The sequence below is a fragment of the Mustelus asterias genome, chromosome 9, assembly GCF_964213995.1.
Source record: "Mustelus asterias chromosome 9, sMusAst1.hap1.1, whole genome shotgun sequence".
Classification (NCBI taxonomy): domain Eukaryota; kingdom Metazoa; phylum Chordata; class Chondrichthyes; order Carcharhiniformes; family Triakidae; genus Mustelus; species Mustelus asterias.
The window spans coordinates 27,006,255-27,018,916 of record NC_135809.1 but is presented as its reverse complement, the minus strand read 5'-3'; the positions used below and the strand labels follow the sequence as shown (position 1 = coordinate 27,018,916).

Here is a 12,662-nt window from a genome sequence, read left to right as displayed (position 1 = left end):
CACTATAGAAGTTAAGCTAACTGGCCGATAGTTACCTGCCTTTTGTCTACCTCCTTTTTTAAACAGTGGCGTCACATTTGCTGTTTTCCAAACTGCCGGAACCGCCCCAGAATCCAGCAAATTTTGGTAAATTACCACTAGTGCATTTGCTATTTCCCCCGCCATCTCTTTTAGTACCCTGGGATGCATTCAATCAGGGCCAGGAGACTTGTCTACCTTTAGCCCCATTTGCTTGTCCAACACTATCTCTTTTGTGATAATAGTTTCTAGATCCTCACCTACCATTGCCCCCTTGTCATCAATTTTTGGCATATTATTTGTGTCTTAGAAACATAGAACAGTACAGCACAGAACAGGCCCTTCGGCCCACGATGTTGTGCCGAGCTTTATTTGAAACCAAGATCAAGCTATCCCACTCCCTATCGTCCTGGTGTGCTCCATGTGCCTATCCAATAACCGCTTAAATGTTCCTAAAGTGTCTGACTCCACTATCACTGCAGGCAGTCCATTCCACACCCCAACCACTCTCTGCGTAAAGAACCTACCTCTGATATCCTTCCTGTATCTCCCACCACAAACCCTATAGTTATGTCCCCTTGTAATAGCTCCATCCACCCGAGGAAATAGTCTTTGAACGTTCACTCTATCTATCCCCTTCATCATTTTATAAACCTCTATTAAGTCTCCCCTCAGCCTCCTCCGCTCCAGAGAGAACAGCCCTAGCTCCCTCAACCTTTCCTCATAAGACCTACCCTCCAAACCAGGCAGCATCCTGGTAAATCTCCTCTGCACTCTTTCCAGCGCTTCCACATCCTTCTTATAGTGAGGTGACCAGAACTGCACACAATATTCCAAATGTGGTCTCACCAAGGTCCTGTACAGTTGCAGCATAACCCCACGGCTCTTAAACTCCAACCCCCTGTTAATAAAAGCTAACACACTATAGGCCTTCTTCACAGCTCTATCCACTTGAGTGGCAACCTTTAGAGATCTGTGGATATGAACCCCAAGATCTCTCTGTTCCTCCACAGTCTTCAGAACCCTACCTTTGACCCTGTAATCCACATTTAAATTTGTCCTACCAAAATGAATCACCTCACATTTATCGGGGTTAAACTCCATTTGCCATTTTTCAGCCCAGCTTTGCATCCTATCTATGTCTCTTTGCAGCCTACAACAGCCCTCCACCTCATCCACTACTCCACCAATCTTGGTGTCATCAGCAAATTTACTGATCCACCCTTCAGCCCCCTCCTCTAAGTCATTAATAAAAATCACAAAGAGCAGAGGACCAATCACTGATCCCTGCGGCACTCCGCTAGCAACCTGCCTCCAATCCGAAAATTTTCCATCGACCACCACCCTCTGTCTTCGATCAGACAGCCAGTTACCTATCCAATCGGCCAACTTTCCCCCTATCCCACACCTCCTCACTTTCATCATAAGCCGACCATGGGGGACCTTATCAAACGCCTTACTAAAATCCATGTATATGACATCAACTGCCCTACCTTCTTCCACTGTGAAGACCAACACAAAATACCTATTCAATATCTCGGCCATTTCCTCATTTCCCATTTTTAAATCTCCCTTCTCATCCTCGAAAGGACTTATGTTTACCTTAGTCACTCTTTTTCATTTTTATATATTTGTAGAAACCTTTGTTATCTGATTTTACATTCTAAGCTAGTTTACACTCTGAATCTATCTTACTTTTCTTTATAGCTTTTTTCGTGGCTTTTTGTTGACCGTTAAAGATTTCCCAATCCTCTAGTTTCCCACTATCTTTGTCACTCTGTATGCATTTTCTTTCAATTTGATACCCACCTTTATTTCCTTAGATATCCATGGCTGATTATCCCTTTTCCCATTGCAGTCTCCTGTGTTTAAGCACAAGACACTGGTATTGGATTTTACCTTCACATGCTCCATCTGTATTCTAAATTCAACTATACTGTGATCGCTTCTTCCAAGAAGATCCCTAACTGTGAGATCATTAATTATTCCTGTCTCATTACACAGGACCAGATCTAGGATAGCTTACTCCCTCGTAGGTTCCACTACATACTGTTCGACAAAACTATAGCGGATACATTCTATGAACTCCTCCTCAAGGCTGCCTTGATTGACCTGGTTTGACCAATCGACATGCAGATTAAAATCCCCCATGATAATTGCTGTACCATTTTTACATGCATCAGTTATTTCTTTGTTTAATTTTAGGTTAAGCATAATCATAAAAAAACAGATTAAAAGTAGCACCAGAGCTCATGAAAGTGCAGCCGCTCCTGCCTTTACATCATACGTCTCCCCCAACTGACATCTTTGAATGGAATGGTAAATAACATTAGGTCTTAGTCAACTTGTATTCTGGGTGCTTTGAACTTGACTACCTGCTAAACATGATGAGTAACAGAGTCATAATCAAGCTCAAGAGACCGCCACATATGGTGTCCCTTAGAGACTCATGACAGACTACACTCGCCAATTCGTCTCCACTGAATTTAGAAACTTTGCACACACTTGGGACTTTGAACACATCACAAGCAGCCTCCTATACCCACAGTCCAACGGTCTGGTGGAACGAGTGGTAGACTCAGCTAAGTATCTTCTAGTGCAATATGCCCGGGATCACACAGATTACTATGCTGCACTCAGTCTGTGAAACATACCAATACAGGTTTTGCCCTTGTCAGCACAGTGAATATTCTACAAGTGCACCAGGGAATTCCTACTGCCAAGGCTGTTTTTGCAGTCCAAACCCAATACCAATGCCAGTGGTTCCCTCACGGAATGCTGATAAAGGGGGAAGAAGCATCATGATTAAAAAGCCCACAGACTTCACCCTCTCATACCTGGTCAAATGGTAAGGATCCAGACCAAGCACACAAGTTGGCGGTGGTACATAACCATGCCTTGCAGCCGAATAGTTATGTGGTAGCCTTGGATGGTGCCCACTGTGTATGAAACTGGCGTCACCTATTACAGGTATCGGAACCAGCACATGCCACAGTATCCCCCCAGCCATCCAGCCTACAAACATGTCCAGAGCTGGGGTACGATTTGCTTCATTTAAAATGGAAGCTCCTCCAGAGGCCTACGCAGCAAGACCTATACCCACTGGGTACGCCAAAGGGATGTCCCAGGTTGTCCACACTGAGACACCAGCCTGAGAACATCTACAGCACAGCCAACTGGCACAATCACACACTCTGGGCATATAATCAAACCAAACAATAGGGTTCCAGGACTACATAATGAACTAGTCTACAACTAGCCTTCATCTTTTCTTCTTTAAACAACAAAATGAGAGGCAGGAGAAACAATGGACTATCCATCAGCTTAATCCGTACTTCACCCTATGGCCGGAATGTTATGGCCGTTCGCGCTGGTGGGATTTTCTATCCCATTGCAGTGAACAGAGGTTTGGCTGGGCGCCAAATTCTCCGACCTCATTGCAGCAGGAGTGTGGCATGAACGGCTGGTAAGATCACGCCCTCCATAAATAGTTTTTCAATAATAATTGTTCAATCTGTATGTCATAAAATGCTTTGCACACGTACACTGTTACATCTCAGTACCACTGGTTTTTCCAACTTAAATGAGGGAGATGTGGACTGGGTAATGACAGGGCGAATTAAAGGGCTACATGATGGAAGTGGGGGAGTTCTCCCAGGACCATGGGCAGGGTAGAAGCTCAGAGTATTTAATAAATTGCAGTTTATGAATTCTTGGTGGCCAGACATTGAAACTCAGCAATTCTACAGCATGTTTTATGCACCATATAAATGTAACTGTAGCCCATCAAGTGCAGCAGGTCAGACGGTGAATGGGTCATGGGTTTCTTTCCTCAGCACACAGAGGTTAGCACTGCTGCCTCAGAGTGCCACGGACCCGGATTCGATTCCCGGCTTGGGTCACCGTCTGTGTGGAGTTTGCACGTTCTCCCCGTGTCTGCGTGGGTCTCCTCCGGGTGCTCCGGTTTCCTCCAACAGTACGAAAAACGTGTTGGTTAGGTGCATTGACCATGCTGAATTCTCCCTCAGTGTACCCGAACAGGCACTCTGGCGCCGGAGTGTGGCGAATGGGGGATTTTCACAGTAACTTAATTGCAGTGTTAATGTAAACCTACTTGTGACACTAATAAATAAGCTTTAAAAAATCTTGATACGACCCTATCATTCCTCTGTTCACTCTAAGATGCTAACAGGGCTGTTTCCACCTCAGCAGGTTGTTTCTCTGTGGAAGGATCCAGAAGAGTCAGGCCCTTGCTCCTGCTCTCGGTCTTCCATTGCTGGGGCTCGGGGCTCGGGGCTGCTGGTGCTCGGCATTCGGATGCTCGGGGCTGCTCGGGCGCTCGGGGCTGCTTGGCTCTCGGGTGTTCGGAGTTGCTCGGGTGCTCGGGGCTGCTCCGGCACTCGGGGCTGCTCGGGCGCTCGGGGCTGCTTGGCTCTCGGGTGTTCGGAGTTGCTCGGGCGCTCGGAGTTGCTCGGGCGCTCGGCTGTTTACCCAGCAGGCCTGGCGCTGAGAGCGGGAATTTCCGGCTGAAGTCGCCGCTCGGCAGCAATATGACCTCGGCCTTGGAGACTTACATCAACCGTATCCTGCAGCCGGCACCGGTCCGGAAAGATGGAGAGACCGGGGTCTCGGATATATATGTAGATGGGGGAAGGGGGATGGGAATGGGAATGGGAATTGTGGAGCAATATATATATATATATATATATGGTGAAATCTCAGGGATATATCTGGGGGTCTCAGGGATATATATGGGGGTCTCAGGGATATATCTGAGGGTCTCAGGGATATATATGGGGGTCTCAGGGATATATCTGGGGGTCTCAGGGATATATCTGGGGGTCTCAGGGATATATCTGGGGGGGTCTCAGGGATATATCTGGGGGGGGGTCTCAGGGATATATATATATAGGGGATCCTGGAGATTATATGGGGGCTTGGTAACTATCTGCACCCCTGCACTAAGCTGAGGAATGATCTGCTTCATGTAACATAATTTGTACTTGGCATCATCAACATGGGTGATTCCTGGCGGTTTTATCCATAAACTCTACAATAGATTCCTTTAACACCTTGGAGGTTTTTTAAATCGGAAGAATATTACTAGATTGCAGTTGGATACAGAAGCACTTGCTACCTAGGTTGTTCTGGTGAATACTCAGTAATGTGTCTGCACATTGTTAATGTTAATTTTATCTATAGGCGCGAAGGAGTCTTGTTCCAATTGTATAGAACTCTGGTGAGACTGCAGCTGGAGTATGGGTTTTGATCTCTTTACTTTAAGGAGGACTAAACTCAACTTGGAGGGAGTGTGGACAGAAGTTGACTAGACTGATTAGTGGGTCTGGGATGATGGGATTGTCCTATGTGGAGAGATTCAATTGACTCAGCCTGTATTTCTTAGAATTTCAAAGAATGGGTGATAATCTCATTGAAGCATAAGGTTTGAATGGGTTTGACAGGTTTTTCCCTGATTGAGAAGTCTTGAACTAGGGAGCACAGCCTCAGAATAAGCCTCAGCCTCGATTCCCGGCTCGGGTCACTGTCTGTGTGGAGTTTGCACATTCTCCTCGTGTCTGCGTGGGTTTCCTCCGGGTGCTCCGGTTTCCTCCCACAGTCCAAAGATGTGCGGGTTAGGTTGATTGGCCAGGTTAAAAATTGTCCCTTAGAGTCCTGGGATGCGTAGGTTAGAGGGATTAGTGGGTAAAATATGTGGGGGGAGGGCCTGGGTGGGATTGTGGTCGGTGCAGACTCGATGGGCCGAATGGCCTCCTTCTGCACTGTAGGGTTTCTATGTTTTCTATGTTTCTATGTTAAGGGATTTAACAATTTAGGACTGAGATGACAAATTCCTCACTCAAAAGTTGTGAACCTTTGATATTCTCTATTTCAGAGATATTTGTTCATTGAGTAAATTAAATCTAAAACAATAGATATTTGGTTTTAAGGCAATCTTTAGAAAGGGAGATAGGGCGAGAAAGTATAGCTGAAGTCAAAAATTGACTGTGATCGTACTGACAGGGGGAGCAAGTTCGAGGAGTTGAATGGCCCATTCTTATTTCTTATCTTCTCACTTAATACATCCCCCTCCCCTGGAGCATAAATGTTTGGGTGTAAATTGGGATTGAAACTTCAAATTTATGTTTTCAGTATTAGCGCCATTAGTACAAGATTTCCCTTGGAAAACTAAGAGTTGAATATTTTCCATGTAATTTGATTGAATTGTATGATTAAGATACTGATACAAAATGTGTAATTTTGTCTGGTGTAATCCAGTATTGTAGTAGTGATATTTCTATTCTATAGTAATGGCCTTTTGAATATTATAGTGGTGAATTTTCTGTACTGTAGTTGTAGTCCCATATTGCTGCGGTGCTTTGCAAGCATATAGCAGTCATATTGTTGTTCTGTTTCCCTTGTAAATTGAAATATTAGCAGTAAAAATGATACTGCTGCATGGTAACAGAATATTTTCTGTCAGTCAGTTGATTATGAGAATATCTTAGCTGGTCTGGGTATCATACATGGAACAATTAACTTTATGCTCAAAGCTGCTGTCCACAGGTTTGTTCCAGATTAGCCAGTAGAATGGTGGTATGTGCTCAGACTGATTGGTCTACTCCTGTTGCTATGTTCCTTGCATAAAATTCAGGAGGTTTGCTGCTCTTTTTATTTTTTTATGTGCATTGGTTAGAAATTGTCTCAAACCTTTTTGTATATTTTCATTAACTTTCATATGGAGATCCAGTGTTGTCTTCTGAATTTTCTGTTTAAATATTTTCAATTCAGTAATTAATCAGGCTTACTCTTTTTTTGATGATGACAGGTACTGGAATAATTGAGGGGTATGGTGAGTAGGCAAATGATCAAAAATGCCTACTTAGGGCAGCCTCGGTAAAGTTTGTTGATTGTTTTTCTGAATATGTTTAGTCAAGGGAGCATTTGTGTTTGATTCCCATTTTGTTCTGATGACACAAAAACAGCCACCCAATATAACAATTTGCAGCTCTTTGATATCTTTAACTTAGAAAATGTCCCGATGCGTCTCACAAATGACCTAAAACAATGGTGTAAGAATTAGAGAGGATGAAAATTGTACTTAAGATAGGTTTGAGGGTTGCAAAGACGGAGAGTAGGCATTCAAGAGTAGCAGAGAGATCGCTGAGTGTGTGCACAGGAGATCAAAGGGGGAGGCCATGGATGTACACATGGTTGAGGATAAGGATTTTGCTTCCAGTGGGTTGGACAAAAAGCCATTGAATGCTGACCGACATGAGGGTGGTAAAACAGTGGGATCTTGGTGGGGGAGGTTTGGATGAATTGATGTTGAAGGGTGGAAGCCGGTGGGAGAACATTGGAGAAATTGAGTCCAGAGGTAACAAAAGCTTGAATGAGGATTTCAGTTGCAGTCAGAGTAAAATAAAGAGTAGAGATGAATTATATCGTGGACCCGGCATTCGGTTATCTTGGCGACAGATTGGGAATGGGACTTGAAGTTCAGTTTTGAATCCAGCACTGAGTCTGTCTGGTATTTGGTTCACCAGATGGCTGGAGAATGGGGTTGTGGTTAGGAGGGTGGTGGTGAAACCTGGAATTTTTGGTTGAATCTTTTGAATGTAAAGTTCCACTAGTTGTCAGGCAATATGAGAACATTGGAGGTAATGCTGGACGTTAGCAAAAATATGGAAATTGACCTTTGCCTAGGGATTATTTTGATCCCTTTGTGGGATGAGTGTGTCCTCGCAAGGCTAGCATTTGTTGCCCATCCCTAATTGTCCTTGAGAAGGTGGTGATATTGATTAAGCAGGAGAGGTACAAGTCAATATTCTACCTTAACTTGAGTCTTCAGGTACCGTTGCAGTTGTTACAGCCGATGGAAGAATGATTGTGGTGAGTTAACTTTCATTTTGAACATCTTGCCAATTGAAGTCTAAATCTTGGTTATTGATATCTCAGTTATGGAATTCCAGTGGAAAAATACAAATAATCTAGTTGTTTTAGCTTAACGTAACCACAGTTTGTAAGGAAGACTTCAATGAACCAGTGGACTATGAAAGAGGCTACAACCTTTGGTGCTGTGTGTAAAAATGGTACCATGTTTAAATCTGGAACACATAAAAGTGGCTCACAAATTTGTTTGAAGCTATTATGCTGTAAAGCATTTCCAGGCCAATAGCAACACTATGAAGGATTGTTGAAGACATAACTATCCACTCGTGGTGCTCGCCCATGCTAATTGGCAAATTGGTCCACTGGGTTGGAGGATGAGGTGAGGAAGTACAGCCAATGCAGGAGTTTAAAAAAAACAGGAGACTCTTCCCACACCTATATACCAATAGTTAATCGACAAAAATGATCTAATTTTATTTATACTTGCTACTGAGAATTTTTATTTTGGATGGGGTGTTCTGTGTTTCTTTCTTATGTGTGCATTTGGGGAGGGGGCATGGGGGCAGGTGGAAGAAAGCACTTGGAGTAGATATTCACGGCCACTCCCTCGCCCTTTCCACCTTGCAGGAGCTTGCTACTGCCATTGTGTCAATCACAGATAAGGCCACATCTGCTCTCTTCTTTGTTGCTTACACCAACATCTTGTTTCCATTCCAATCCTTTTTTTTACCCTGAATGAGAATAAACAAATAACTGTCTCAGTTAGTAGAGATAAATCAGGTCAAATGGCCTCCTGTTGTATAAAACTTTGTGAATTAAGAAAAGTCTCTGAAATAACATCTGATAATTAAGCATTAATGAGAGCCACATTCTGGTTGCTAAATGAGGAAGTATTTTATTTTTCCCAGCTTAATATATTCCTGGGCATTACAAAAAAGGCTATTGCCTTAATTTGTTGTCGCTACATCTTCTTGATTAAAAAATGAGACCTTGCTTACCTTAATTATCATGGTCTTATCTCCCATTAATAGCATGGTTCCAGAGTATTTTGGAATTATAGAGGTAAATTAATTTAGCACTGATTTAAATTTGCTTTTTTCTTGGGTAGTTAGTTTAGTTGAAATTTAATTCATTAGTCTATATCAACCTGTCCAATTCCAATTCTCTTCCCGCACCTAGTGGTGCACTAAGGCAGACTTTTGTCTGTTTCCTTAGCTAATTGTTCCCGGAACAAGTTGCTAGTCTGTCACCAGAGGCTTATAGCTTGAGGGGCGTCACTCCACATCAAGCATGGCTGACCAGGAGTCTCACCCGCTCTTACCAGCAGCCAATGGCATGTTGGAAGGATTTGCTGTTTGCAACTCAACTTGTTGGACTATATTATGAACGTACCTTCCTCAGCCATCAAATCCTGGGGTGGGACTCGAACTCAGCTTCTGGCAGAGGCAGGGATGCTACCCACTGTGCCACCAGACTTCCACATTAACCTGTAACCCGGTGAAAATGTTTGTGGCTGCTGTAATTTGCATGGTTGCCAATCCTTTGAGACCAACTTCTGCCTCCCAGTCTTGGCTTCTGATTCCTCTCTGCCTGCTTCTCGCATCCCCTCATCACCCCCTGGATTGCCCCCAACCCAAATGCCGCCTGTGAACAGCTGCTAGGTGTCTGCAGCTCATCAGCCTAATGATAATGAGGCCTGAAGCTTCAGGCCAGTCCATTTTGGGTCAATTCCTGCACCCATATGCTGGAAAATGGGCACACTGGATTTTCAAGCTCATGTCTCAAAAGTCTTGATGCTGCCAGGAAAAGCTTTTTCTCCTCCCTAGCTATTTCTCACTATGCTCTTTGCTGTGTCTGCATGACATGATGTGTTTAATTCGGGTTATAGACTCAGTTTTATTGCTGCCATAAATGATGCATCTTGTAAAGTCTTTTGAGAATTTTGGCAAAATTACAGGTTACTGTTATTTAACTAATAGGAACTTAGCCTTTACACACAAATGTATGGAATTCTGAACAACTTTCAGTTGCTTCTTATCACAGGGAACATTAAAGGGATTTGACCAGACAATCAACCTAATCCTGGATGAGAGCCATGAGCGAGTATTTAGTTCACAACAAGGCGTGGAACAAGTAGTGCTTGGCTTGTACATCGTGAGAGGAGACAATGTGTAAGTGTTTGTGGATTATATTGATTCTTCTACCAATGATGTACTGTTTTAAAACCATACCACTGTAAAGGTTTTCATACACCAACTGCTGTCTTTGAATCATTCATTACATTTTAAACTAATCAAGCTTTATATATTATTTATCAAAAGCAGCCTGCTTGATTACTGCCCCATCCATCACCTTCAACATCCTCTCCCTCCACTACGACCCACAGTAGCAGCAATGTGTACCATCTACAAGATGCGCTGCAGCAACTCACCAAGGCTTCTTTGACAACACCTTTCAAACCCGTGACTTATATTATCTAGAAGGGCAAGGGCAGCAGACGCATGGGAACACCGCCACCTGCAAGTTTCCCTCTAAGCCACACACAACATCCTGACTTGGAACCATATCACTGTTCCTGGGTCACAATGCTGGAACCCCTTCCCGAACAGCACTGTGGGAGCATCTGCTCACTATGGACTGCAGTGGTTCAAGAAGGCAATTCATCACCTTCTCAAGGACAATTAGGGCAATAAAATGCTCGCCCAGCCAGCAATATCCACATCCCGTGAAAGAATAAAAAAAATGTTCACAGGATTGGCCTTTATGCTTTCTACAATTTTAATAAGATAGAAAACAGATAAATTTAGTTTAAAGTGATGGGAAAAAAGTAGTAGTTAAGTATAGACAACAAAATGACTGAAACCTGAATACTTTGCAGCTTCTGAACTGGTGCTAATCAATAATAAAAGTAGAAGTTGCATTAAGCAATTCTTACCATAGGTTTTTAAGGTATAAATGAACAACTAAAATGCATTGACCATAATTGTGGGTCAAAACAACTTTAATGTTGGAGCTTTTCTCTGCTTCTTTGTTTCTATGATGTGGAGATGCCGGCATTGGACCGGGGTAACCACAGTAAGAAGTCTCACAACACCGGGTTAAAGTCCAACGGGTTTATTTGACACTAGCTTTCGCAGTCTCCGGCTCCTTCATCAGGTGAGTGAGGACTTGTGTTCACAAACAGGTCATATACAGACATAAACTCAATTTACAAGATGATGGTTGGAATGCGAATCTTTACAGGTAATCAAGTCTTAAAGGTACAAACAATGTGAGTGGAGAGAGGGTTAAGCACAGGTTAAAGATGTGTGTATTGTCTCCAGCCAGGACAGTTAGTGAGATTTTGCAAGCCCAGGCAAGTCGTGGGGGTTACAGATAGTGTGACATGAACCCAAGATAACGACAACGAATGAATGAACACCGCTCGACAATCACCAGGCAGGAGTGTTCCCTTCCAGTCGGGGAACACATCAGCAGTCACGGGCATTCAGCCTCTGATCTTCGGGTAAGCGTTCTCCAAGGTGACCTTCACACGACACGACAACGCAGAATTGCTGAACAGAAACTGATAGCCAAGTTCCGTACATATGAGGACGGCCTCAACCGGGATCTTGGGTTCATCTCTCACTATCTGTAACCCCCACGACTTGCCTGGGCTTGCAAAATCTCACTAACTGTCCTGGCTGGAGACAATACACATCTCTTTAACCTGTGCTTAACCCTCTCTCCACTCACATTGTCTGTGCCTTTAAGACTTGATTAGCTGTAATGACTCGCATTCCAACCATTATCTTGTAAATTGAGTGTGTGTCTGTTTATGACCTGTTTGTGAACACAAGTCCTCACTCACCTGATGAAGGAGCCTGAGACTCAGAAAGCTAGTGACAAATAAACCTGTTGGACTTTAACTTGGCGTTGTGAGACTTTTTACTGTCTTTGTTTCTAGTCAACAATATGAGAATTTTGTGTAAATTATACTGGAATGTTACTTGTCTCGTACTTATACAATCATTTAGCTGGATGAGCTGCAGTGGAATGTTGTAGCTAATGCCACAAGATTGAACACGTCATCACTATTGACCTCTTGTATCACAGGGCGGTGATTGGTGAAATAGATGAAGAGACAGATTCTGCGTTGGATTTAGGAAATATCAGAGCTGAACCTTTGAACTCTGTGGTACACTGAAAGAAGCAGGGACTTTGTGAATGCGTGGCTGGCATTGTGAAGGGTGGAAAGCTGATGCTTTCGCAATAGTGCATGTAGACTGTTCCATGTCCAAAGGATGAAATAGTATTTCCTATTTGAATATTTTTATGTCTTTGTAGTTTTGAATATGTACATAAATATTTCTTAAAACTTGATTGTATTGAGTTCTTGCTGATAAATGGAAAATAAACTTAACATACAATTTTAAACTAAACGCAGGATTGGTTAATTGTACGTAAACATGTTTTTCCTTTTGCTGAGCTCCAAAAATTTATTTGAGCAGTTTTAGTTAAAATAGTAATGCCTTAAACACTTTTTATTCTTTGTAAAGTAATAAATACTTACCAACAGAGTCCAGTTTCCAGAATTATAAACTGGTCAGTAAAATTGAATTACTTGTATTTGGCTGTCTGCTTACTGCCTTGTATATTTCTGTAACAAAGTGAGACAACTTTTCACTTGTTATACTTCCATATCCTTTACTTAATGCCCATCCTTAAAATAATCCTACTCTCCTACTCCAAGAAGTTAATTTGCTGCTTATTTA

At 42.9% G+C, this 12,662-nt stretch overlaps 1 protein-coding gene across 1 annotated transcript; it reads left to right on the top strand.

The window, feature by feature from the left end:
• Positions 1-4,478: 4,478 nt before the first annotated feature.
• lsm8 (LSM8 homolog, U6 small nuclear RNA associated) lies at positions 4,479-12,268 on the top strand. Its single transcript, XM_078219860.1, has 4 exons — positions 4,479-4,599; positions 7,868-7,908; positions 9,952-10,079; positions 12,004-12,268. Exons 1-4 carry the CDS (start codon positions 4,569-4,571, stop codon positions 12,092-12,094), a joined length of 291 nt encoding a protein of 96 aa, XP_078075986.1. The 5' UTR covers positions 4,479-4,568; the 3' UTR covers positions 12,095-12,268.
• Positions 12,269-12,662: the final 394 nt, after the last annotated feature.

Excerpts from the sequence above, each read along its gene's own strand:
- lsm8 (XM_078219860.1), top strand. The coding sequence starts at position 4,569 with ATGACCTCGGCCTTGGAGACTTACATCAACC. Across the intron at positions 7,909-9,951 it reads CCGATGGAAGAATGATTGTG|GGAACATTAAAGGGATTTGA; the intron begins GTGAGTTAACTT and ends TTCTTATCACAG. Across the intron at positions 10,080-12,003 it reads ATCGTGAGAGGAGACAATGT|GGCGGTGATTGGTGAAATAG; the intron begins GTAAGTGTTTGT and ends CTTGTATCACAG.